Source organism: Exophiala mesophila, assembly GCF_000836275.1.
Source record: "Exophiala mesophila strain CBS 40295 unplaced genomic scaffold supercont1.6, whole genome shotgun sequence".
NCBI lineage: Eukaryota > Fungi > Ascomycota > Eurotiomycetes > Chaetothyriales > Herpotrichiellaceae > Exophiala > Exophiala mesophila.
In genome coordinates this window covers 2,730,003-2,753,716 of record NW_015622509.1, presented here as the reverse complement: position 1 = coordinate 2,753,716, position 23,714 = coordinate 2,730,003, and the positions used below count along the sequence as shown (strand labels likewise).

General features: G+C 49.0%; 7 protein-coding genes across 8 annotated transcripts; 4 read left to right on the top strand and 3 right to left on the bottom strand.

The window, feature by feature from the left end:
- Positions 1–328: 328 nt before the first annotated feature.
- PV10_08839 (uncharacterized protein) lies at positions 329–3,600 on the top strand. The gene is made up of 2 exons (XM_016373923.1): positions 329–1,493; positions 1,568–3,600. The coding sequence occupies exons 1-2, from the start codon at positions 465–467 to the stop codon at positions 2,924–2,926; spliced, it is 2,388 nt and encodes a 795-aa protein (XP_016220834.1). The 5' UTR covers positions 329–464; the 3' UTR covers positions 2,927–3,600.
- PV10_08838 (uncharacterized protein) lies at positions 2,600–3,845 on the bottom strand. Its single transcript, XM_016373922.1, has 2 exons — positions 3,454–3,845; positions 2,600–3,388 (listed from the first exon to the last, which is right to left on the bottom strand). The coding sequence occupies exons 1-2, from the start codon at positions 3,673–3,675 to the stop codon at positions 2,945–2,947; spliced, it is 666 nt and encodes a 221-aa protein (XP_016220833.1). The 5' UTR covers positions 3,676–3,845; the 3' UTR covers positions 2,600–2,944.
- Positions 3,846–4,832: 987 nt separating this feature from the next.
- PV10_08837 (uncharacterized protein) lies at positions 4,833–7,399 on the top strand. The gene is made up of 3 exons (XM_016373921.1): positions 4,833–6,127; positions 6,289–6,874; positions 6,926–7,399. The coding sequence occupies exons 1-3, from the start codon at positions 5,316–5,318 to the stop codon at positions 6,977–6,979; spliced, it is 1,452 nt and encodes a 483-aa protein (XP_016220832.1). The 5' UTR covers positions 4,833–5,315; the 3' UTR covers positions 6,980–7,399.
- Positions 6,300–8,836, bottom strand: PV10_08836 (uncharacterized protein). Its single transcript, XM_016373920.1, has one exon. The coding sequence runs from the start codon at positions 8,557–8,559 to the stop codon at positions 7,426–7,428; it is 1,134 nt and encodes a 377-aa protein (XP_016220831.1). The 5' UTR covers positions 8,560–8,836; the 3' UTR covers positions 6,300–7,425.
- A 453-nt stretch (positions 8,837–9,289) lies between these two features.
- On the top strand, positions 9,290–13,600 carry PV10_08835 (uncharacterized protein). Its single transcript, XM_016373919.1, has 3 exons — positions 9,290–9,778; positions 9,836–10,422; positions 10,473–13,600. Exons 1-3 carry the CDS (start codon positions 9,628–9,630, stop codon positions 11,220–11,222), a joined length of 1,488 nt encoding a protein of 495 aa, XP_016220830.1. The 5' UTR covers positions 9,290–9,627; the 3' UTR covers positions 11,223–13,600.
- PV10_08834 lies at positions 11,279–13,864 on the bottom strand. 2 transcript variants are annotated; one of them, XM_016373917.1, is made up of 3 exons: positions 13,332–13,864; positions 12,378–13,172; positions 11,279–12,311 (listed from the first exon to the last, which is right to left on the bottom strand). In XM_016373917.1, the coding sequence occupies exons 1-3, from the start codon at positions 13,482–13,484 to the stop codon at positions 11,580–11,582; spliced, it is 1,680 nt and encodes a 559-aa protein (XP_016220828.1). In that variant the 5' UTR covers positions 13,485–13,864; the 3' UTR covers positions 11,279–11,579. The 2 variants fall into 2 exon arrangements, with proteins under 2 accessions (XP_016220828.1, XP_016220829.1); XM_016373918.1 differs by lacking the exon at positions 13,332–13,864 and having other exon boundaries at positions 12,378–13,331.
- A 4,176-nt stretch (positions 13,865–18,040) lies between these two features.
- Positions 18,041–19,696, top strand: PV10_08833 (calcineurin subunit B). The gene is made up of 5 exons (XM_016373916.1): positions 18,041–18,490; positions 18,597–18,649; positions 18,711–18,784; positions 18,886–19,220; positions 19,287–19,696. The coding sequence occupies exons 1-5, from the start codon at positions 18,358–18,360 to the stop codon at positions 19,295–19,297; spliced, it is 606 nt and encodes a 201-aa protein (XP_016220827.1). The 5' UTR covers positions 18,041–18,357; the 3' UTR covers positions 19,298–19,696.
- Positions 19,697–23,714: the final 4,018 nt, after the last annotated feature.

The following is a 23,714-nucleotide window of genomic DNA, read 5'->3' as shown; positions in this document are numbered from 1 at the left end:
ATCGAATCACGTGATGAGGATCTGGGAGGCCTGACAAGGTACTTAAGTACACCCGGTTGCGATTTTAGCTTTGTTGTAGCTAGCACTAGCATCAAAAACCTGTGTATGACTGCGTATCTTAGACAAGAGAAGAGACAGTACATATGCTGTAGAGGGAGTTGGGAGAACCAAAGCACCACAGATACGACCATGGTGGATTCCCAGAAATGGTTAGCGCCGATCGATCTCCCTTCGACCTCGTACTCGGGGCGGAGGAAGGTGCAGGTGCAGGTGCAGGTACAAAAACGATGATGAAATTGAAATTCCGTCTGCAACTCAAACAGCACTTCCACTACAACACAGCACCTCCATGTCCCACCAACATTGATCAGTACCGCTGGTTCTGTCTAAAATAGGACTATTATTTGCCCGAGCCATGGAATGAGCATTATCCTTCTTTCGTTGCCCCCTCCCAGCCCTTGATCATGTCTGGCAAACGGATCCTAGATGCTCTGGCCCTCTTCAATGCTAGCCGCAACATCGCGGCCAAACATCTCGACATCCGCCTCTCACAAGCCAAATTATACGGGCAATCATCCTCTATCCTCAAGGCTGTCCAAACCCAGGGACCATCAGTGACCGCCGCAGCTTCCCGTTTCGCTTCCTCTTCCTCTTCACAGCCGCCCAGAGAAGGTATACAGCAGGACCATTTCTACACACGGTCGGATACAAACTCGTCACAGGACCAACCTCCTTCTGAAGATTTGAATGTTGAACAAGCAAAAGCACAACGACACCCGCTGCCAGATGGCACCATTCCTCCCCAGGACAGTCCCATTGGTGAAAACACGACTGATGGTATCACCTTCAACCGACGCCCTGTTGGAGAACCAAATCAGAATCCTCTAGACTCTCAGCATACCCGAGACAGTCTGTCCGCCATATCGTCCCAAGAATCCACCATTCCCACCCCTCGGACCTCCCCTCTCTCCCCCGACCAAGCACGTTTCGCCCAACGCCAATCGGAATACCAGATTCCCTCCACAAGTGCCGAGCCTCCTACTCCTGGAGAAACATCCGGCCAGAGTGAATTCGCGGTCGAGCAGGAACAAGACGTCTTCTATCAACCACCGGAATCCTCAACTCCCGTCCTGTCCGCACTCCCTCGCGTCCGTGTCCCCAAAACTGAGAACGATGTGCAAGAGGGCGATTCACACATTCCACCAGGTATTAATGCCGATGTATATTACTCCGGAGCAAAAGGCCGAGATGCGTTGGCCGACGAGCCGTCAGCTGAAGTGCTGGCAAATTTGTTTCACAGCCCCAAGACTGCAAAAATGTTTGGCGTCAAGGCCAAGTATGCGCCGGGGGGAGTAGGTGGGCCCTCGAAGAGGGAATTTCATAGCCTAAGGACTCTAAGGCAGAAGGACTCAGCGGCGGCTGCGGCGGACGCAGATGCACAGAGCATTAGGCAGCTTGCGTCCGACATTAGCAAGGATGCGCGGAGTTCGAATGTACGTTGACACGGTATATGGGCAACCAGAATCTAAAGCATGACATCCGCGACTGATCGAACTAACAGATGTAGACGAACACTTCTCAACAATCGTTCCCAGCATCACCGCAACCATACCAGATGCGCGAGTCCCGTGTCCCCTCATCCCGGGTCTCCCGCCTATTTGAATATGGAGGCCTCGCAGCATCCATGGCATTCGGAGCCGTCAGCGAAAGCATCAGTCGAGCCGGTGGGCCCAATGGATCACTGGTTCTCAGTGCTGCCAATATGGAGAGGCTAGTGGCCAAGCTGTCCAAGATGCGAGGTGCCGCCTTGAAGATGGGCCAGATGATGAGTTTTCAAGATTCGAAATTATTACCGCCTGCAATCCATCAAGTCTTACAGCGCGTCCAGGATAGTGCGGACTATATGCCAGCGTCTCAACGAGATGCGGTTATAGAGAAGGACCTTGGTCCGAAGTGGAAGGACTTGTTCTCCCAATTCGACGACCGACCCATGGCTGCTGCCTCAATTGGCCAGGTACACGGCGCCGTATTACAGGACGGCCAGAGAGTGGCAGTGAAAGTGCAATACCCTGGTGTTGCCGACTCGATCTCGTCCGATCTGAACAATCTCTCCCTCCTCCTGACAGCATCACGGCTTCTACCGAAAGGTCTCTACCTGGACAAGACGATAGCTAACGCCCGCACCGAGTTGGCCTGGGAGTGTGATTATGTCCGCGAAGCTCAAGGAGCGAACAAGTTCAGGGAGTTGCTAGCAGACGAAACCGATATATTCACGGTGCCACGAATCATCCCTGAGGCTTCAGGGAAGCAAGTCTTGACCATGCAGCGGATGGACGGTGTGGCAGTGACCAAGGTGCAAAACTTTAGTCAAGAGCAAAAGGACTGGATAGGGACCCAGATCCTGCGCCTGTGCCTGAGAGAGATCACCGAATTTCGCTATATGCAAACAGATCCCAACTGGACCAATTTCCTCTACAACAGCGAGACCAACAAGTTGGAATTGTTGGACTTTGGTGCATCTCGAGAGTTTGATGCCAAGTTTGTTGACCTGTACACACGAGTGTTGGAAGCGGCAGCACGTGAAGATCGCAAAAGTTGTGTTGACTATTCTATACAGCTGGGGTATCTAACGGGATACGAGTCAAAAGCGATGACCAAGGCGCATTTGGACTCTGTCATGACCTTGGCTGAGCCCTTTATGGATTGGGCGCCCGATGTCTATGACTTCAAAGGCCAGACCATTACGGATCGAGTGAGGGACTTGATCCCCGTGATGCTTCGGGAACGATTGGCTCCGCCACCTGAGGAGACCTACAGTCTGCATCGCAAACTCAGTGGCGCATTTCTCCTGTGTGCGCGGTTGGGAAGTCGAGTGCGGTGTAAGGACATGTTTCAGGCAGCTCTGGTCAAAGCTGGGTTGCGATGAGCGCAAAGGATACCTGGGTCAGAAGACCGAATCATCGTCTTCCTCGTCGGTGTGCTCGAGAATCGTCTCTTGCGACAAGCCGAGGCCCTTGAATGAAGGAGGCAATGCACTTGGACTTGGTGGGCCCAGCGGACTGAGCGAACCTGTCGACAACGGCATCTTCCTCGCTTCACGAACCACCTCTTGAATCAATGGTTGTGAGGCTAGCATCTTGGCCTGGGCCACAAGAGATTCCTGCTCTTGGGCCTGAGCCTGTTTCTTCTTCCCCTCTCTTGCTTTTCGGTACGATGCGGCGTCGTGACCCGTGGCGGGTATGGGTTTTGGCATGGATGTACTTTGAGGCGCGGAAGGAGACTTTTGATCGAGGTGAAAGACAAGAATAAATATGCGCATCGTCAAATGGAGGGTCAAGCCGAGAACGAGGCCGATCGCCACAGCACTACCGAGGAAATACCAAAGCGCCTGATAATGGTCAGTGCCGCAATCAACATGGTGTATGGATCTGGGTAGCGTTAGGGAGAAGATACCTCGAAGCGAGTGAAGATGCGCCATGGGAGGGTGAAGAGGTCGAGGAGAAGTCGGCCAATGTATATAAAGGGTGTAGACAGGACCAGTAAAATGTATAATAGTGCCTTGAGGACCAGGAAGATTGGATACACAATGTAGTAGAGGAGTGTAATGGTTATGGCTAGCCAGGCTGGAGGGGTGGACGGGGTGAGATCCTGGCTGCTGCTGGTGATGGAATTCATGACGCGAGATTGAAGATGGTCATGATGCGTCCCAAGGGACCATGAAGGCGGGTGTAGGAGGTTGATCGAACAGGAATCTGAACGCGTTAAATTCCCACCTACTGAATATGAACTGAAAGCCTCAGAGTAAGTTTGGCATGTGGTTGATCATGACATGGGTTTCATGAAATTGGCTGGCGAGTGACAGTTAAATGCGTAGATGGCAACCATGTGTTAGAAGTTGAGGTAACGAGGAGGGACTGGCTGCAAGTATTGAACTGTTGTCACGTGACAAGGACGTGAAAGTGTTGTAAACTCAACCACAGGCATATTAAAAAGTAGATGATATGGGGGCTAATACGGGTGCAATGCCTATCTTCTTAGGCGACTCCCCCCTTGCATATTAGGGACTCTTCACCTAGAATGCCCCTAGAGGCTCCCCCCAATCAAACCATAACGCAGGTACCAGTGAGGGACCCAGTCTTCGGTCCAGTTCAACTCCGGCTTGTCCATTGTTCTCGATCTTCGACTCGGTTATCTTCGGTCCGTCCACGATCAAACACGAGCCTGTGCAACATTCGAAGTGGTCACAAGGTCGTTATTTTCTCCCTGCTTATATGCATGGATGAAGAAGGGAAATTTTCCGGAGGAAGGAATTAGGGGCAATGAAGACAGAGATCTACAGCATCCCGGAGTGATGTAATGATGACGCTGGAGGGAAAGACCCAGGCCTTGCTTGGACTGAGGGAGCAGAGACCTGAGGGCCCCTCGAATGCTCTCCGCCACCAAGCCTGGAACTACAATTCCGGTGGGGGTCGAGAGAGCCTTGGGCTTCATCTGGTACCTAAGTTAAGCGGAAGAGGGGGAATGAATATCGCCTCTTAGCTAAGGTAAGTTAGCATTCTAAGGACTTCGACTGCTTAACGAGCGTTACTAAGAAAGGTACCTTACCTTTCAGGGCCGAGGGGGCATCTAGGGCCCCGGGCTACCAATTGGGCTGATTTAGGCGATATAATTGGTAATTGCGGGCTTTGTGTCACCCTTAAGTCTTTAATCAATGGAGTAAATGTCCTAGCCTGAGGCACCCCTCGACCCCTCCAGACGCTCAACTCCAACTAGAAAATGGATCAATTCTTCGTCGAGTTATCGTTGTCGAGTTTCAAGTCCCCCTCATTTGATTCTTGAGTTGCTTTTGATTTCTTCCTAAACTTGACCGGAATTACTCCCTCCGCTAAATTTGAGATCTGCACAGACTTACGCTCTAATTGAAGTAAGGTAGTCAGTCAACTTCCAGTCAGAATCTTAGGTACGGTTGCGGTAGTCGTTGCTCCAGTGCCTCCTCCATACTCTCCAAATATTTCACTTTCCACCTCTCTTCCTTGTCCTTCATCTTAACCTCACCACCAACCTCGCCTCCTCCATCTCTTTCCACTCCATGGTAATCGTGCTGGACCCGACCAAATTCTCCTCAGATTTCCTGTCTCCTTAGCAGCATCGACCCACCCACAATTTCAGCCCCTCGGCCCTCACCCACTACCCCATCCCCATCTATCTCTCCATCCATCCGCTGCTCCCACATGCTACACTAGCGACAGTCTCAACCAACCTAACATCCACATTCGTCTTGTCATTTTAACCTTGCAGTCGTCTTCACCACAACCATGGGCAATCAGCAATCCAACGAGAAAACCTCTTCGTCCGCTCCTACAAGATCAAACACCCTTCACACCGACAAAGACCGTGACCGGAAGATCAATCGCAGAGTCTCCATTCAAGCTCTTTCACATGGGAGAGCCACACCAATCGACCCTTCCGCTTCCCAAGAAATCGCAGTTGCCCACACTACCTCTCAACATCTCGACCAACCCGCTCTGCATCAGTACCTTCAGCAAACTTCTTCCCCCGAACAGTATGCCAAGGTTGGCAAGATGATCGAAAGGTCGGCCTCGAGGTCGAAGAGAGATCCCAAGCAGGATTCTCCCGCTCAACGCCAATCGCCATCTCAATCTCAATCCCCCATCACAGTCCCACAAACCTCCACTCCCATAGCTATGCCCGCTTCAAGAAGTAAACAAGATACCTTTGACGAAAGACTCGAGGAACAGCGCAATGCCTATGTCGATCGAAGATATACCCCAGTCGCGAGAACTCGCCCTCCCAGACTTCCCCTTCCCATCGCTGACGTTGCAATTCCCGAATCTCCCACTCTGTTACCAGTCGACAAAAGCAATGCCGATGTTCCTATATTCGATAATGACGACCCTATCTCTCCCGTCGAACCCACGCTGCGGAGGAAAAGTTCCATGCTAAGTCAGACTACCACTGAAGAAGACGTCGAGGATGAATTACAACCATTTGCGCAAGATGTGTCGCGAACCGTTCCCACTGTCATCGAATGGAATCACCCAGGTCATAAAGTCTACGTCACTGGAACTTTTGCCAATTGGGACAAGAAATACAGACTTCATCCAAGGTTAGTCCAGATTGAAACCTCTTTGTTCTTCTTCTTACTTGCCCCTTCTCCTTCGGGTCTCTCGACTCTTCTACGATGTCTCGGAAAGGGATCACCCTTGAGGTTTACCGCTTTCAGTCATCTTTTCCCAGTCATCGACTCACGCTGACTTTGCTTGATAGAAAAAATGCCACAGGAATGTACACCACCATCAATCTTCCCTCGGGAACTCATCATCTGAAATTCGTCGTCGACGGGGAAATGGTCACTAGTCCTTCACTGCCAACAGCCGTCGACTTCAACAATTTCCTAGTCAATTATATCGAGATTGCCACAGAAGATCTTTCTAAGACTCGGAGAGAAAGTGCACAGCCCGGTCAAAAACCAATCCCAGGCCTTTCATCCGATGACCAAGATCAATCGCGGTTCGAGACGTCTTCACCAGCAGAATCCGATACAGACTCTGTCCACGCCGAAGAAATCGCTCCAGGTGACTTTCGTCAAATCATTCCTCAGGCCTTGATCGATATTGAACTACCTGAGGATGACCCACGCTATCAAGCCGCTCAAAAGATCCTCACTGATATTTCTGGTCCACCGACGCTCCCTCTGTTCCTCAGTCGCTCCATCTTGAACGGCATCTTACCAGTCAAGGATGACAACAGTGTTCTGACATTACCCAATCACACTGTTCTAAACCATCTTATGACCAGTAGCGTCAAGAACGGCGTACTAGCCACCAGTGTCACCACCAGGTACAAGAAGAAGGTGAGTTTGCCTTGATCATCTGTTGAGTCTCCCACGCTAATCAATCCGTAGTATGTCACCACCATTTCCTTCAAGCCGGTACCAAAATTCAGGCAAGAAGGCTAGGTCTGGCTGCTTCACCAGAGCATTTGCTCGGTTTCTGTTATCCCAATTGCCGTTCCAGCGAACGAGGATTGGAGTCTTTTGAGGTTGCGGCCACAATGAGGTCATCACATTGTGCCGCATGATGAATACATGACGATCATGAATAGACTGGTTTGAATCTGATGTCGAGGGGCCATCGATCCAGTGTGATGCATTTGGTCCTTGGCCAAGGATTTGGCCGTGATAGATGAGCTTGGGCTGAATTCTTACTATAATCCACCTTTTCCACGGAAAAAGGACGACCAAAGAACTCTCTTCTCACAAGGCTTGACTTGCGCAGGATTCAAGCACCTTGTCGCTTGATTTGGACCGTGTCTTTGGTGAGCTGTCGCAGAGACAGCAGATAGGACCGACATCTTGTAGTTAGATAATGTGATCAAGACGTCTGAATCTTTTCGTCTCCCACTTCAATCATCCCTCCACCCAACCCAGACCTCATCCGTCCTGAATCTCTGAGTACAGGATGTATCATCGATAGCCCAGCCCTCACGCCCAGTAGAGTTGAACTCCAACAGTCCGGCATGAGCAATCATGATTCCGTTGTCGATGCAGAAGCGCTCATCCGTGGCATAGACGTCGCCACCACGATCACGAGCCATCTGACCCATCATCTCCTGTATTCGCTCATTGCAACCAACACCTCCGACGATCAGAACATCCGAAGCCCCCACGTGCGCCATGGCCCGCTCGGTGATCTCAACCAACATGGCAAAGATGGTTTCTTGCAACGAGAAACAAAGATCAGACGGTGTGATAGAGACCGGAGTAGTATCTTTCTGAGAAGTCTCATCCAGTTCTTTCGAATTCGTCGAGTTAGTCGGTGCAAATAAAGTCCCATTCTTCATCTGATGCGCCAATTCATCAATCCGTGCCAAAATGCCCGAGAACGAACAATCCATCCCCTTGACCGCATACGGCAAATCAAGCAGCACTCTCTCCGGACCGAGATTCCCATTTTCATCGACCGATCGCTTGGCCAACTGCTCGATATTATACCCCGGCGCGGGATCATTAGGAATCCCCAACGTACGCGCAAATCGATCCAGACAATTCCCCACTGCAATATCAAGCGTCTCGCCGAAAATCCGATATCTGTTCGCCGTATAGGCTATGACCTGCGTGTTTCCGCCAGATACATACAACACCACAGGATTAGTTGCGCCTGTGATCTCACGACCCATTTCAATGTGTCCAATACAGTGATTGACGCCGATGATGGGGATTGACCAGAGTAGGGATAATGTTCGGGCCGCGAGTGCGACTGATTGTAGTGGTGCTCCCATTCCGGGGCCTTTGGTGTAGGAAATACATGTGATGGCTGAGAGCGGGACTTTGGCCATGGAGAGGGCGTTGAGAACTAGTGATACGACATGGCTTCGGTGGTGAAGGGCAGTGTCTTTAGGTAAGAAGCCTTGGCCGGGTGGTGAGTGGTATGTATGGCGTAGATTTGCGAGGACCGTGGCGGGTCCGCCTTTCGGGTTGTGTTGGATGATGCCAACGCCGAGTTTGTTGGCACTGCCTTCGAGGCCGATGGAGATCATGGTGGTGATGGTCTAAAGATTATGGCTTATGGGTTGATGAAGGTGTATGAATTCAGAGAGAGCCAGGTCCACTTGCTTGCCACCCTTCGAAGGGCAGACTCTGAGTCAGATCCTCAGGATGGTACGTACTGTTTTTGATGTTCGATGTTTGGAGAGATACTGGTGTTGTTGGTGACCACTCTCCCCTAGACATGAAATGCTGAATCGGTAAGTCGCTCTTGAAACCGTCAAATAGGAGAACCTTTGATGTCAATGCCAGATTCGGAGTCAATGGTCGTCAGTTTATTCGTCATGTAGACAGGCAAAAATGACTTGGACATATCCAATCTTTTTGATCTGACAAATTTGCCCCGTCTGACAAGGCTGAGGACCCTGTGGCGGACAATGGACGTGAATGCTCCACTGAATAAATGCACATGACAATATCAGTATTCAACCACTGGATTTATTCTTTGTATTCACGAACCACAGTTGCCAGAGACCTTTCCACATATGATATAATGAGACTTGACAATCTTCTTTCAAAGACAGGATTTTGATATTATTCATGATGACTAACCTGTGCATGTACGTGCCAGAGTCGTGTACACTGGCACCGTATATGTTCAGACCTGATTTGGTCCACCGTAGAATCTGCGGGTAAGGATAAACTCGCACCGGAGTTCAACGCCGTCTTTTGAGAGTTCCTTGTGACCAGGTAAACTCCCCTTCCAACGGAAAAAACTCACACCAACTCCTTTCGATGCCCATCCCGTCACAATACTTATCGTCTCACACATCAATCCTGAGTATTTCTCACAACTGTCAACTCCTGTATTGTGTGACTCAGGTTGAAGGAGGCGGGACATGATGATAGCGACCCACATATCCCCACCAATAGGACATCTGTAATAGACCGACTTCCTCAAACGAGGGTGTCGGTTAGTGCCTTGGCGACAGTCCTCTCTTATGTGTTTCCCTCCCACCATCCATGCGCTACCCTGACTTTCTCACACAACCACATATCCTTGTTATCCTTCTCACTGACGTCTATTGCTCGTTTAGCAATATTCTTAGGCATTTATCACTATGTTGAGCGAGTATTCTGCTCCTACGGCTCAAGACTTTGCTCAGAAAACCACCAATTTTCTCAATTGGTTTACTTCATCTCACGATACTCGGTTGAGTTCCAAGATTCAACTCGAGGACTTGAGGTCTCAACATGCAGGACGAGGGGCTGGTAGGCTCATCTCTCGAGGTTTCCATCGCTGGACACTGACTGACTGATTTGTACCAGTGGCCACTCAGGATATCGAAGAGGACGAGGAGCTATTTGCTGTCCCACGCAACCTAGTGCTTACCGTTCCCACCTCGAGTATCCCAACGCATGTCTTCGATTCCCTCGGTGATATTGGGTCATGGCCGCCTCTCATCGTCACGATCATCTACGAGTATCTGCGCAGAGAGGCTTCCCCATGGTATCCATACTTCCAAGTCCTGCCTACAGCCTTTGACAGCCTGATGTTTTGGAACGACCAAGAATTGGCACAACTTCAAGCAAGCGCCGTCATCGAGAAGATTGGCAGGGCTGGCGCTGAAGAGTCATGGAAAGAGACCATCATCCCAGTCATGCTAAAACACCCAGAACTCTTTCCTATCTCTGGCTCAAGTGACGGAGAGAAAATCTCTACACTGATAAGCCTTGCTCATATGGCTGGTAGTCTGATCATGGCATATGCCTTTGACATCGACCATGATGATGACGACGATAAATCCCAGCCGGCGAATCAGGAAGATGAGTTCGAGGAAGACGACGAGGATGAGCCATCCAAGGGCATGGTTCCTTTCGCGGACATGCTCAATGCAGACGCCGACAGAAACAATGTCAGTTCCCATCTCCCAATCTGTCCCCTCAAAATCTAACCAGTACACAGGCCCGACTTTTCCAAGAATCCGATTTCCTCATCATGAAATCCACCAAACCCATCAAAGCTGGAGACCAGATTTTCAACGACTACGGACCCCTGCCAAGATCTGACCTCCTTCGTATGTACGGCTATGTGACAGAAAATTACTCACAGTACGATGTGGTGGAAATATCCTACGACCTGCTACTCGAGGTTGCAAACAAAAACCCTGGCAAAGATGCTGCGAGTCAGGCATGGCAGAAGCGCGCAGACCAGCTTGACGAACTCGGACTGTTGGATGATGGGTATGCTATCCCACGTCCATCAGAACCAGAGGTGAAAGAGCTTGGTGACGCCATCCCTGGACAATTGCACATGCTACTTCGAGCATTGGCTTCTCATGACCAAGACAATGGATGGATGAACAAGCCAAAAGACGCGGTCACAATCGAAGAAGCAGCCTTGTTGCAAGCTGCATTGACAAAGAGATTGACTGAATATTCCACCACTCTCGAATCCGACCGCGAGCTCTTGCAAAGATTGCGCAACGGTGACACCACTCTCGAAGAAATCGCAACTCCAGACACCAAGCCGAATCGTGTCTTCATGGCTTTGCAAGTCCGTGTGGGTGAAAAAGAGATTTTACATCAAATGCTGGCCTTGTGTCGAGAGCATATCAGTCGTAAGACCCAGGAAATCGCCACTACAAACGGATCGAACAAACGCAAGCACATGTCGGACAACAATCAACAATCGAAGAAGACTGCTCGTCGATGACAACAAACGCACATGATGCCCACAGTGCAAGATTGGAGAAAGTTTTTAATTCTTTCGGATTGAGACGATGGCGCTGGCCTCGTTCATACTATGTACACAGATACATGCTGATGGTTCTAGGATTGCCAGACCTCATCAGGGATCCTTACTCCGACATAAGCCGTTCTATCACCCTGGATTGCAATAGCCGATCAGCAGTCAGACATGGCGCCGAGTGCAAAATGGGCTGTTGCCTGGACCCTGACAGTCTCAGCAATCTGGATCCCTGGGCCCTGAGATGAGAGGGGGAGAGTTTTTGAAATTGTGCTCTCGACAACTTGTGGAAATCAAAACAGACAATGCTCTCCTTGGAACATGTCAAGATGGTGCCGTGATGGTCACCGAGGGGGCTGAAGGTGATGAATGACTGGGCCCACCAGCTTCGAGCTGTGCCTTTCTCATGGCTTGGGCTTGGGTTTCCGACGGTCGACTGCTGACGTTGAGATATGCACGTTGCACCATTCGTGCAAGACTGTCATCCGTCATGTCTGTGTCGGAGTCATCATCATTGTCCGAGTCGAAACGCCACCGATCGTCCTCAGCCGCACTTCGTTTGGGCCGAGTAAACTTTCGATCGAGCATGATCCGACCTCCTCTACCGACTCTCCTCCTAAAAGCCGGCATGCTTTCACCATGCTCTTCGCTGGGAGGTGAAGCATATCTAATTGGCGGCGTCGGTGGCCTCGAGATATGCTTGGCCTGCTTATTCGCCACTTCTGGGCCATTGGATTCCTCATCCGAAATACTAGCTGGCGGTGTTGGAAGATAAATACTGGTGGCAATGGCTTCTCGGAAATGGTCGATTGGCTCAAGATAGTCAGGTTCGGCTTCGGGGGTGAGTGGTGCCAACGTCTTATCGACAAAGCCTTCGTTCCACCGGATATGCTTTTCGACATTGGTCTGGATCTCCTTCTCCATCTCGCGTTCCTTGGCGGCAGTGACGTCCTCCAGAGTTCGCAGCTCTGAACTGGTACCAGGAGCCATGGGCATACGAAGTTGTTGGGCAAGAGCAGCTTGATTGGGATTCATCGCAGGGTTTACCTTCTGCTTCTGTTGCAACAGGTCAGTTACGTTCTCCTTGATGCGTTTGCATGTCTGGGGTTTGTCAAGACATACCTTTTGGTTGATGAGAAGTTCATCGTCACCCTTAATGCCCAGCTTTCTCTTGGTGTCACGGAAGGCCAAACGCTGCTCAAAGACAAGTCGCTCAAGCTCCAGTTGTTCCTTACGAAGGATCTCCCTGCGTTTGACCGCATTCAACATGGCACGAGCCGTCTCGAGTTCCATGCGGAGTTTCCGCAGTTTCTCGGCACTCTGTGCATCACGATTCCTCGTCTTTCGAATCTGTCGGAGTTCTCTTCGGCGGAAAGTCACGTATGGATCCGAGTCATCAGTCTCTGCACCAGTCTCAAACTTCAACCGAGGGGCGAGACCACGGTTTCCTGTGGTTGAGCGTCGTGTTTTCCAGTGTTCGTAGATGACTCTGGAAAATGTGCGCACATGAGCAGGTGTGCTGTCATCGAATTGATCTTGCAATTCTTCTAAAGGTAAGACAGGTGGACTATCGACCACGGCAAAAGGTTGTTTTGTCTGGGCAGTTTCTTCAAAGAAGTTCATGACCTCTTCGAATTGATCTTCGGAACAAACAGGTTGGCCATTTAACGCCTTTGCGTTTATCAATTTCAAGGCAAGTTCATCTTCTTCGTCCATGCAATATGCCACTCCGGCACAATCTTCGACAGTGGCAGAGGAGCGAATGTATGTGGCAGGCTGTTGAAAGCCTGCCGGATACAGGAGATCATATTTGACATCACTGGCGATGGTAGGTGGAGTTGGGATGTACGCGTCTTTGATCTTTGCATCTGCTTTTGCAACATGGCTAGCCTTGATGGCTTGTTGAAGATGGTATTCCTAGAGAGAATCAGTCGTGATGTTTGATTGGTTGATGTTGCCAAGATCGGATGACTAAGCATGGGTCGAAAAGGACAGGTAACAACCAAAACGAAAAAGTTTTGGGGGGTGTAAAGGCAAGGGGAAAGAGAGGCAGGAAGGGGAGGATCAAGGACTTACGGCTTCCTCTGCCTTTTCAACACCGGTTTCTATCTGAGCTCGTTGGGAATCATAGTCGGGTTGAGGTTCGACTTGATCCTCACGAAAAATCTGGACATTTTGTTTGGCGTTGAGTTTTTTGGGGCGGGTGTGCCTGCCTGTCGCGCGTGACATGGACGCTTTTTTAGGTGGGAGGTCGGGTCAACCTCATAGAGAGAGGAGGACCGACCAACAACGCCAGAAGGTGCAGCACCACCACTTCAAAAATTAGATCAATGTCAACACAGCATAAACAATTGACAAAATTGATATGAAAATGTAGCGCTTGATCCACTGAGATGGATTATTGCTTCACAATGATAAAATTGTGTTGTTGTGGTGTTGATTGTGATGGTTGAAGAATTTTCGGGTTGATGGCTGGTAGGGTTGGGTGAAGTGCAGTGAGTAGTAGGGTGGGAGGGCGAGGTGAAGCTTGGAGAATTGGGTTGGGTTTGGGTTGGTTGGGTCGTGTGTTTGGGGAAGGACGGGTGGGTGCAAAGAGGGGAGGAGAGATGACGGAGGGTACGAGTGTGAAGGGGGTCGCCCAATTAGTTGGTTAGGAGCAATGTGAGATTGGTGCCGTGCGTGCGTCGGTGGGTAACAATCTACTCCGTAGAGGCCAGCTGGGGGCTTGGACCCTGCTGAGACTGGGAAAAAGGAACCGGCCAGAGGATAAATAATTATTATTATCGTTATTGACCACTACTGACTGGGCTGGCTACGGGAGTCTAGGCGGATTTGACTCTGGCGACGCTTGGGGCAGGGGAAAAGCGAGAAGGAAGGGAGGGAGGGAGGGTGAGTCAGACCCAGGCTGGCGACTCGACTCGGCCTTCGACCTGTTCTGTCTGACTGCCGCCTGGACTCATTTCTGCGGTGCACCTTTATGACTACGGAGTACACCACTTTGCCTGTTACTACTACTTAGGCCCTGCCTGGCTGACGCCAAAGGCGCCTGTACAAGTGCTTCAACCCCTGTCAACGCCTTTACCAGCGCCTTTGGTCAGTCACTGCCTGGCTGCAACAGCGCTGATGATTTTGGTGGGACATAGGCTTTACTTAGCAGAATTAGCGTAGACATAGTGTGAATGCCACCCCTACTAGGCTAAAGGCGATACAGGGGTCGCCACATCCGCCTTTTTATCGCCTTTAGGCGCTGACTCTCTGTTTAGGCCCTAAAATCGCGTGTTTTTAGGCCATTTTTGGGCCATTTTTGGCGTTAATTTAGCGTTGATCTATTATATTTTATATCTCTCGATCATACCAGGCCAGTCCTAGACTACTAATAAGGAGAGGGCCTATCTACGGTTAATTCTCGACGGTATCCGCACTAGGCGATGCGGCGAGCGATTCAAGAACGAATTTTAGCGGGATTGCACCCTTAAAATATAGTTTTTGTATCCCTTAGCCACAGTTAATAGACTCAACGCCAAAAGGGCTCTTTAGAAGGGCTATTAGTCGAACTTTTATACCCTTATTAATAAGACTAGCTTTATATATAATAAGGCCACTAGTAGGTTCTACGCTAAGCCCGAAGTTTAGGAGGCTCTCGCGCTAAATAACAATACTAAGAAATACCTATAGTTCCGTACTTATTCTATACTATATCGGGCTAAGTTGGAGGAGATATTTAGCCGCTTAATAGTAACTGGGAGTCTTATAAGAGGAGGAGGAGGCGTAGGAGGCGTAGGAAGAAAGCGGCGGCGAGATATTAATAAGGAGGAGGAGGATAAGGATAAGGATAAAGCTATTAAACCCGTCGATAGTTAGTCAACCTTACTAATATTCCAATTTAGCGATAAATTATCAACTTAGTTAGATGATTCTATCTCGATATCGGTCTCGCTTACCTTACTAAATACACTCTTAACAATCGCGCCTTTATCCTTATCTACTAGTAATAAGCGAGTAAGAATAGAGACTAATAGCTTTAACTAGTTAATTAGGGTTCTCTAGGAGTCTATAGAGCGTGAATCTCAACTCAGCTAGGAGATTACTATACGGCGAGCGGCACCTTAATCCCAGGAGGATCCTCAACAATAGGCCCTCTAAGAGGTCTATAAATTCAAGGATTTACTAACAATAGAGGAGTTTCTTACTATAATTAATATCGTAGGTATATTTCTAAATTAATTTAAGGCGTTGAATATATATCCTGAATATCAAGAGGCGTGGTTACGAGGCAAAATTAGAGAGCGACTTACTAGTATAGGCTAAAATTAAGGAGTTAGGTTAGGATAAGATAGTATAAGGTTAACTTACTATACCTATTTAGGTCTAGCGCAGAAATTCACGCCCTCTAATTAGTCAATACCGCTAAGGAAAAACTCTAATTTAACGTCTCTAGTTACGTGATTATTATTTTACTCCTAGTCGATAACCTCGCGAACCTCCTCCTAGACTAAGATAGATGAATATTACTAGTAATCCTCCTATATTGCAGTTACGATAGATAGCCTTAGCTTCTCCATCTCTCTCCTAGCTTATCTATTACTAATTCCCTAAAAAAGAGGCTCTTCCGGCGGTGTATGCCTGCCGAGAACCTCCCTATTACCCACTAGGAAGTCATTATCGGTCTTACGGTCACAATTAACGATAAAATTAAAGATAGCGCCTAGAGCGATAACGAGGTCGATTTACTGGGTGATTAAGTACTTATTCTTACCCCCTATAATCTGAAACTTCCTCTTAAAGATACTAAAGATCCTCTCTACGGCGTTCCTAGCTAAGGAGTGGCGGAGATTAAAGAGTTCTTCTCTATTCTATAGTCTCTCAACACCCTCTCTCATCTACTCCTTTAAATAATATCGAATACCCTTAAATAGCGTTATAATGAAAGGAGCATTAAAATAGCCAGTATCGGTAAGGAAATATCGCCCTTTCGGTGGGCGGAAGACTCCTCTAGCGAGTACTGCCTTTAGGACAGTACAGTTATACGCTGAGCCTTCATATCCGGTAAAGAGACACTAGAATTTAATGTTAAATAAGGCTATACCGAGGACATTTTAGGTGAGAATTCCTTTCCTATTCCTCTAAGGACTAATACCTTATTCGCCGAGCGCTTTATGAGATAGCTAGGCGTAGATATAAGTCCCATCGAGCGCTCCAACGTAGTCCTTAAAATAGGGATACTACTTAGGATTTGACAGGATCTTTAGCGGTACCGGGTCGACCTTAGTTAGCTATTTAACTTAGCTATTATATAGCCTAAGGAAGGCCTTAAGATAGCCATTAAACGCCGCTAAAATAGCCTAGGAAGACCGAGAAAATACTCGCCGAACTACGTAGTGGCTAATATTATAGCGATAGATATATAGGAAGATAGCCACCTTCTCCTTAAGGCGTATAAATTAACTATCGGTGAGTTTAGAGTGCCATTATACCTACTCTACTAGGGCATCGAATATTAAGATAGAAAGGCCAAGATCGGTAAATATTAACGCCGGCTAAGTACGCTAATCGAGTAAATTTTCATATCCTCGGCGTGGATTTATACGAATTGTCGCTAGTCGATTATATCGATGCGCTCTCTAAGTAAGATATACGAGAATAAGTATGAAAATAAGGTGCCGGCGGCGCCGGCGATGTAGAAGGAGAGCTAGAGAGTCAATATCATCTATTTCCACGAGCCAAAACACCTCAAAAGCGATGAATATCGCGATTTTAGTAGGTGATAAAGGCTTTATTCTTAAGATCTCTACCAAAAAGTTCTATCCTGGCCTTATGATGGTGACTAGCCAAAAACAGCTGGTGCCAGTGGGCCTGTCACCGCCAAATTTCACTGGTTACTAGCCCTCCTTGGCAGCATGACTAGTCTACGCCACATAAATGGACCCAAAGGCGCTTTTGGTCCCAAAGGCGCAGTTGCAGCCAGGCAGGGCCTTACTTTGTAGGTCAGTAACTTCACAACACAGCTAGGCAGTCCGCCAGTCAATCTGGGAAACTGGGTGCTGGGCGGCGTCGTCTTCGGGCCTGGGCATGGGTTACGGGCGGGGGTGGAGGCGCCATACTTCCTCCTAACCAGGGCAGCGATAGGCTCAAAGGTGCCCATGACGGGCAGGCTAAGCTATGTGCGATAGGGAGTGCCGCCTCCGTTGATGATCTTCTTGGTGCTTTGCTGGCCTGAGGTTTATTATTAGTGGAGACTCAACTCCTGTCAGGCGCCGTAAACGACAGCCCGACTTGGCTGCACCTTTCTTGCACGCCCGACGTGTGTGAGGTAGAGGAAAGTGGTTGTTTGTTACTGCTATGATTTCTCGAGCGCAGGTCTGGCCTGGTGGAACAACAGCTCACCGTGACATGATATCGGCCGCGAAAGAGGTACCTTAGCTACGTGATGAAAAGAGGGTGAAATAGAGTGTCTCGACTTTCAAATCTTATCATTTCAGCTTGCGTCTGTACATATGTATCTGCTCTGCTACTCATGAATGATTTTATGATGGATAGCATGTGAACGCAACAGATGTTCACGCCTTCAGTAGTTGGATACGCACAGGCGCATAAATTCTCTGTGCGCAACTGATTCTGGTCTTGGCAGCCCCTGATCGATGAGTCCAGAAGTAGTAAAGCTTGTATCACTATGTGGCTAGGTAATGTCTTTGTGGCTAAACGTGGCTAGTGAGATCCTTCGTCCTGGATTATTTTCGGAGTCCGACTTGAGAGGATTGGGATTGGCTCATGACACATCCATTCCCCCTCGCCTCGCGTGTCTCCAGAACCTTGGGCATTGAATGCGGTCTGGATCATAGTGACCATTCTGCGGCTGACTTCAAGCCTGAAACTGGAGCCTTGTCTGCCTTGTGCTAAAAAGAAACACGGATTCTATCACTGTGCATACCTCACTGTGCTCACTCCATCGTTGAATCTACAATCGCCGACTTCGACTTCAACTCGCTCTTTTGCCGCCGCTCCCTCCCTTCCACTCCAATACCTTTCTTACCGCTACCGTACCCGCACCCTACATCATCACTCTCTCCTCAATACTTTATAGACCGTTGCCCATCCGCCCATCATGTCAACGCCTGCATTTGGCGCGCAAGCTGGGACCCAGCCCGAACCCAATAATGCTGCACTCTACGAATCCCGAAGAAGGCAAACCATTACTGGCACTCAGATCCTGGACAATATTGTGTCCTTCTCAAATTGTATGTCCGACCATCCTGTACAAGAGTCGGAGGAGTGATTTGTACGCTGTCGGGAGTGGGGAGATGGGGGCTAGCTGAACACTTGCTGACAAGCTCTTTACAACAGTTGACCGAGATGAAGTCGACAGACTGCGCAAGCGATTTATGAAACTGGACAAGGTATGGAGAGTCTCAAGAGGAAGCTAGACTTGTCCAAGAGATTGACATTGGCATTCTACAGGACAACAGCGGAACCATTGAACGAGAGGAGTTCTTGTCATTACCACAAGTATCATCGAACCCATTGGCGACAAGGTATGCAACTATTGCACATGTCATCTATCCGCCCACACCTATCTCCATATACCCGGCCCGTCCAAGGATATCCAGATACTGACCACCGTCGCTGCAAATAGAATGATTGCCATTTTTGACGAAGATGGTGGCGGCGATGTTGACTTCCAAGAGTTCGTCCTCGGTCTTTCGGCCTTCAGCTCCAAAGGCAACAAAGAGGAGAAACTCAAGTTCGCATTCAAGGTGTACGATATTGACCGTGACGGATATATCTCCAATGGAGAACTCTTCATCGTGCTCAAGATGATGGTGGGCAGCAATTTGAAGGATCAACAGTTGCAACAGATTGTTGACAAGACAATCATGGAGGCCGACAAAGACGGCGATGGCAAAATCAGTTTTGAAGAGTTTACCTTGATGGTCGAGAGCACCGATGTTAGCATGAGCATGACTTTGGGTGAGTTTTTGTCCTCCTGTGTGATCCGGCTTATGCTGGTTACTAATGTGCTTCTCTTCTCTCTAGATCAATTCTGATCCCTCAGCTCGGCTGGGTCAATGCTCTTCGATTTCTTCCCACAGGCTACAATTCAAGATTCCAACCTTTGCACTCGATGATTAGCATTATGAATGGTGAATCTGGACCAATGGATTTTTGGGGATTGATTCCAGATCATATGACTTGACAGACGAAAAGAAACACATTCACGAACCTGGATTGAATCCTCGATTCTTGCTGCCTACTCAGGTGTGACTTGATTACTGACTTTTGAATCATTCCAGAGCGTATAGGTCTGTCTAGAGGTATACCAGACAAAGGCAAGAAACTGTTTCGATTGTGTTTGATTTCTTTGATTCCTTTTCTCATTGCCGTTTTATTTATTTTGTGACTGATGAGGCAGCTCGATCTCGAGCCTTGAGGGCAGTATATCCACGCAATGCAATAGGGAAGTTTCGTTTTCTCTCGAGAAGGAGCACCACCAGGTACAAGGCAGATACAGCCCTGCTTCTCTTCATGATTCAACGTTGTGACAAGACAGGATATCCCAAAACTCCAGTCCACGAACCAGACTCCCAACACCCAGACATTTCCTATATCAACTCTAATAGCTGAAAATAAATTCCTACCATCGGAACATCTTACTCTGCAACCATCTTCCAAACTTGACGACCTTTCCATCCAACCGATTGAAATAATCGGCCGCGGTAAAGACCAACAAAGTCATGGCAAGGAAGCCAGGTAAATACGCCCATGGCGAAGTACCCAGGTACTTCTCACGCAGAGGCTCAGCCCAGTCGCGATAGAAGCAAAACGCCAACGGTGGGTGAAGAGCGTAGATACCGAAACTGAGGTCTCCGACGTATTGGCTGAAACCCCACTCTAGAGGCAACTGCAATGTACGGTATGAGTCGAGAGAGAGAATCAGGAAGAACGATCCCATGCTTAGATAGAAGAAAATCCCGGCTGAGAAGTTGTAGTACCAGGGGATCCAGGACTTTAAGAATTTCCATGGGAAGGGTCCCCACACGCCGAGGTCGGTTTGGTCGGGTTGTCCGAGGATGAAGATGGCGAGGATGAAGAGAAGAGAGTAGAAGATTTTGGAGGGGATGCTCTGGGCGGACCTTGAGGAGGAAGAAGAAGAGGAAGAAGAAGAGGAAGAAGAAGTTGCTCCTGAAATGGGCATCTCTTGACTGTGACTTGGAAGAGAATCCGCCGGTGCATTGGCCGCCTTTTTCAATCGATCCGGGTTTCTCCCCAGAGACAGATCTGCGACAAACATGCCCATGAAGAACTCGGCGACATATACATCCGTCCAACCATAGGAGACGATGATGATCAACCAAGTCAGAAGCATTCTGGACCGGGTGCTGAGTTTGCACACGGCAGCCAAAAACACAAAGACAATGACACTGCCCCGAAACTCGACTGGAATCGTCCACATGGGACCAAGGTATTTGCTGATGAAGACTTCGTTGGTGAAATACCCCTTGACCTCGGAGAAAGGATTGATGAAGAAAAACGTATTGAGACAGAAATCGCCCAATTGACCGAAGAAACTCGGGATATAGAGGTCACCCATGCCGTTGTACCAACGCAATCGAACCATGATGAATACAATGACGAGTGAAAGAACACATGATCCGTATAGTCGGAGGTATCGACGAAACAACGACGACACGAGACTCTCCAACACCGGCACGGCGGCTCGGTTACGGATATGTTGCAGAAGGCGATAACTTAGCACATAGCCGGAAATCACGAAGAAGAGAGCAACCATGCCATTTCCAGCGAAGATGATGGAAATGAACGGCTGGAGTCGCCATGACGGGTCGTATGTGTTGAAGGTATGGAACATGAAGACAATCCAGGCGGCATAGCCGCGAAGAGCGTCGAGATATGAAGTTGCGTGCAGTTTCTTTTTGTTCTTCAATCCGCCGGGCTGGCAGTATCTGGGTAGGGCGGCGATGAGGTGGGATTTGAATTGTGAATTGTATGTGGTGAAGCGTTTCCATCGAGGTGTGGGTAGGAGCGTGGTTTGTTTCTCAGTGTCCAAGTCATCGCCGTCGAGGTCGATGTCGTCGCCATCTTCACCATTGGTGTCGTCTTCGTCATCTTGGTCGGGATATCGACCTTCAATCTCTTTCAACTGTACTGGTGTATATTCCACAGGTTCTTCTGAAGGAGAATCCACGGTCTGGTCGTCTCTTGTTCTATTGAAGAGACCCATATTGATTCGACGGCGGGGGGAATGGAGGTGATGAAGTGCACAGCACGGCAACAGCTGCTGATGATATATCAAGAAGGAAGAAACAAGACAAAGACAAAGTCAATCTTGTATCTATGACTGACTGACTGGACGTACAGAAAATACCCAACCAGACAAGCCGGGAAAAGAGCAGACCTAGTCGTTGTCTGGGCATAGTTCTTTTCATATTTGACCATTACCTTCTCCTCTCATCCCCTTCTTCCCCTCTCCCTCTCCTCTCATTCAGACACGCGCATCACGCACGCGCACACCCCCCGTGGATCCATCCATTTCACTCCAAAACCACACAATATAACCAAGCACTTACTGGGCATAACATGGGAGACATTGGGCTTGAACGGCCCGTCAGAGAAAGTAGGCAATCTACCAAGCCTCCTGAAGATACGACAGAATCCGGTAAATGGCGATGTCGATGAGTGTGCTTGGTCCTGTCGTGAGCCTTGGGACACCTTGGCACACGGCTGGAAGTGGTGTCGGATAGACCGTGCACAAGGCACGATGGGAAACAAAAGGACGATGGAAGGTTCAGCATAGGTTCAGTTTGTTGAAGCCTGGTGGATCAAGGGGGGTGGTTGGCACCTGTCAGAAAAAAGACGTTGACGGCGCCGATCAAGTGATTATTTACGGAGTACGGAGTAGTTGATTGAAGATCTTCTGTCTTAAGACACACGCTGGTTGAATGAAGTATGTGTAGGGGATGGGACTGGTGATGGGGTGTATATATGTAAATAAGACAATGCCCTCGCGGTGGTCGTGGTCAGTTGGTCGTTGATTCCAACATTGTTTCATCTTCTATCGAGTACACATAGAAGGACTACTGTGGATAGAAGATCAGCCTTACTGTTTTCTTTCAACGTCTAAGCCCAAGTTTTTGACAGTTCAAGAAAAGGGGGAGTGTGGGTGGTGCTAAGGGCGGCGAGGACATGTCACACCGAAGTCGGCCTCCTGATAGCCATAGTACCCGCCGCTATAACCGAGACTACAGTTTTGACTTTACCGTCTGGTTGCCATCTGTGGACTCTGTGCTCCGCCGAATATTATTGGTCATATATTACATAATTTCCGAATTCTCTCTCGGAGAAGCATCATTCGCGTCTTGTATGCTCCCTCTCCCTCTCGAGTTCTCCGCAGCTCCATACTGTACTAGTCAATCAGCGTTTTGCTGTAGATCAGACAGTTTATGGGGTAATAATCGTCGGAGATACTCTCTGTATTTACGAGCCGCGGTTATTGTGGGAGGAGCACAGCATCGGTAGGTGAGGATAAATCTGTAAGAGTTTCTAATGCATTTAAATCCACGAAAGGAATGAATGGCTCTCTCAATCTCTGACATTGAGTAATAAATTAATTTATTAATCCCCTCAGTCGACGACATTAACACATTAACCATGAGCAGCTCACCTAACCAACCCATTTACCCAGATCTCGCCGGCAAAGTCGCACTCATCACAGGGATCGGACAAGAAGGCGGACCTGATGACGAGAAGACGGACAACTGGGGCAACGGCGCCGCCATCGCACTAGCACTGGCCCGCAACGGCGTCAAGATCATGGGATGCGATTTAAACATGGATGCCGCACGACGGACCAAATCACGAATCGAAGCTGCCGTGCCAGGAGCAGTCATCCACGTGATGGCCGCCGACGTCACAAAAGCAGACCAAGTCGAAGCCTTCGTCCAGACTGGTCGACAAGAAGATCTCTTCCCTGGATGTGCTGGCTCCATCGACATTCTCATCAATAATGTGGGGAGAAGCGAACCTGGTGGACCGGCGGAAATGGAAGAACGCGTCTTTGACGCCCAGGTCGACGTTAATCTGAAATCTGTCTATCTGACAACTCATCTCGTATTGCCGATTATGGAGAAACAGGCGAGTCAGCAGAATCGAAATGGCGTGGGTGGTGCGATTGTCAATATTTCTAGTGTCGCTGGTCTTCGATATGTGGGAAAGCCTCAAGTGGCGTACTCGGCGTTGAAGGCGGCGGTGACACAGTTTTCGAAACACACGGCTGTCATATATGCGGATCGGGGTGTGCGTGTCAATACTGTCGTGCCGGGATTGATCTTTACGCCGCTGGTGCATAGGTTGGCGGATAAGTATGCGGCGGGCGATTATGAGGGTTTTGTCAATAAACGACACAATCAGGTCCCAATGGGAAGGATGGGTTCGTCTGCTGATGTTGCC

Bases quoted from the DNA above. Each gene is read 5' to 3' on its own strand.
- PV10_08839 (XM_016373923.1), top strand. From the start codon at position 465: ATGTCTGGCAAACGGATCCTAGATGCTCTGGCCCTCTTCAATGCTAGC. The intron at 1,494-1,567 runs GTACGTTGACAC...TAACAGATGTAG, and splicing joins AGGATGCGCGGAGTTCGAAT to ACGAACACTTCTCAACAATC.
- PV10_08838 (XM_016373922.1), bottom strand. From the start codon at position 3,675: ATGAATTCCATCACCAGCAGCAGCCAGGATCTCACCCCGTCCACCCCT. The intron at 3,389-3,453 runs GTATCTTCTCCC...GACCATTATCAG, and splicing joins GCATCTTCACTCGCTTCGAG to GCGCTTTGGTATTTCCTCGG.
- PV10_08837 (XM_016373921.1), top strand. From the start codon at position 5,316: ATGGGCAATCAGCAATCCAACGAGAAAACCTCTTCGTCCGCTCCTACA. The intron at 6,128-6,288 runs GTTAGTCCAGAT...TTTGCTTGATAG, and splicing joins AAATACAGACTTCATCCAAG to AAAAAATGCCACAGGAATGT. The intron at 6,875-6,925 runs GTGAGTTTGCCT...ATCAATCCGTAG, and splicing joins CCACCAGGTACAAGAAGAAG to TATGTCACCACCATTTCCTT.
- PV10_08836 (XM_016373920.1), bottom strand. From the start codon at position 8,559: ATGATCTCCATCGGCCTCGAAGGCAGTGCCAACAAACTCGGCGTTGGC.
- PV10_08835 (XM_016373919.1), top strand. From the start codon at position 9,628: ATGTTGAGCGAGTATTCTGCTCCTACGGCTCAAGACTTTGCTCAGAAA. The intron at 9,779-9,835 runs GTAGGCTCATCT...GATTTGTACCAG, and splicing joins ACATGCAGGACGAGGGGCTG to TGGCCACTCAGGATATCGAA. The intron at 10,423-10,472 runs GTCAGTTCCCAT...ACCAGTACACAG, and splicing joins CAGACGCCGACAGAAACAAT to GCCCGACTTTTCCAAGAATC.
- PV10_08834 (XM_016373917.1), bottom strand. From the start codon at position 13,484: ATGTCACGCGCGACAGGCAGGCACACCCGCCCCAAAAAACTCAACGCC. The intron at 13,173-13,331 runs GTAAGTCCTTGA...GATTCTCTCTAG, and splicing joins TTGAAAAGGCAGAGGAAGCC to GAATACCATCTTCAACAAGC. The intron at 12,312-12,377 runs GTATGTCTTGAC...CTGTTGCAACAG, and splicing joins AACTTCTCATCAACCAAAAG to AAGCAGAAGGTAAACCCTGC.
- PV10_08833 (XM_016373916.1), top strand. From the start codon at position 18,358: ATGTCAACGCCTGCATTTGGCGCGCAAGCTGGGACCCAGCCCGAACCC. The intron at 18,491-18,596 runs GTATGTCCGACC...TCTTTACAACAG, and splicing joins TATTGTGTCCTTCTCAAATT to TTGACCGAGATGAAGTCGAC. The intron at 18,650-18,710 runs GTATGGAGAGTC...GGCATTCTACAG, and splicing joins GATTTATGAAACTGGACAAG to GACAACAGCGGAACCATTGA.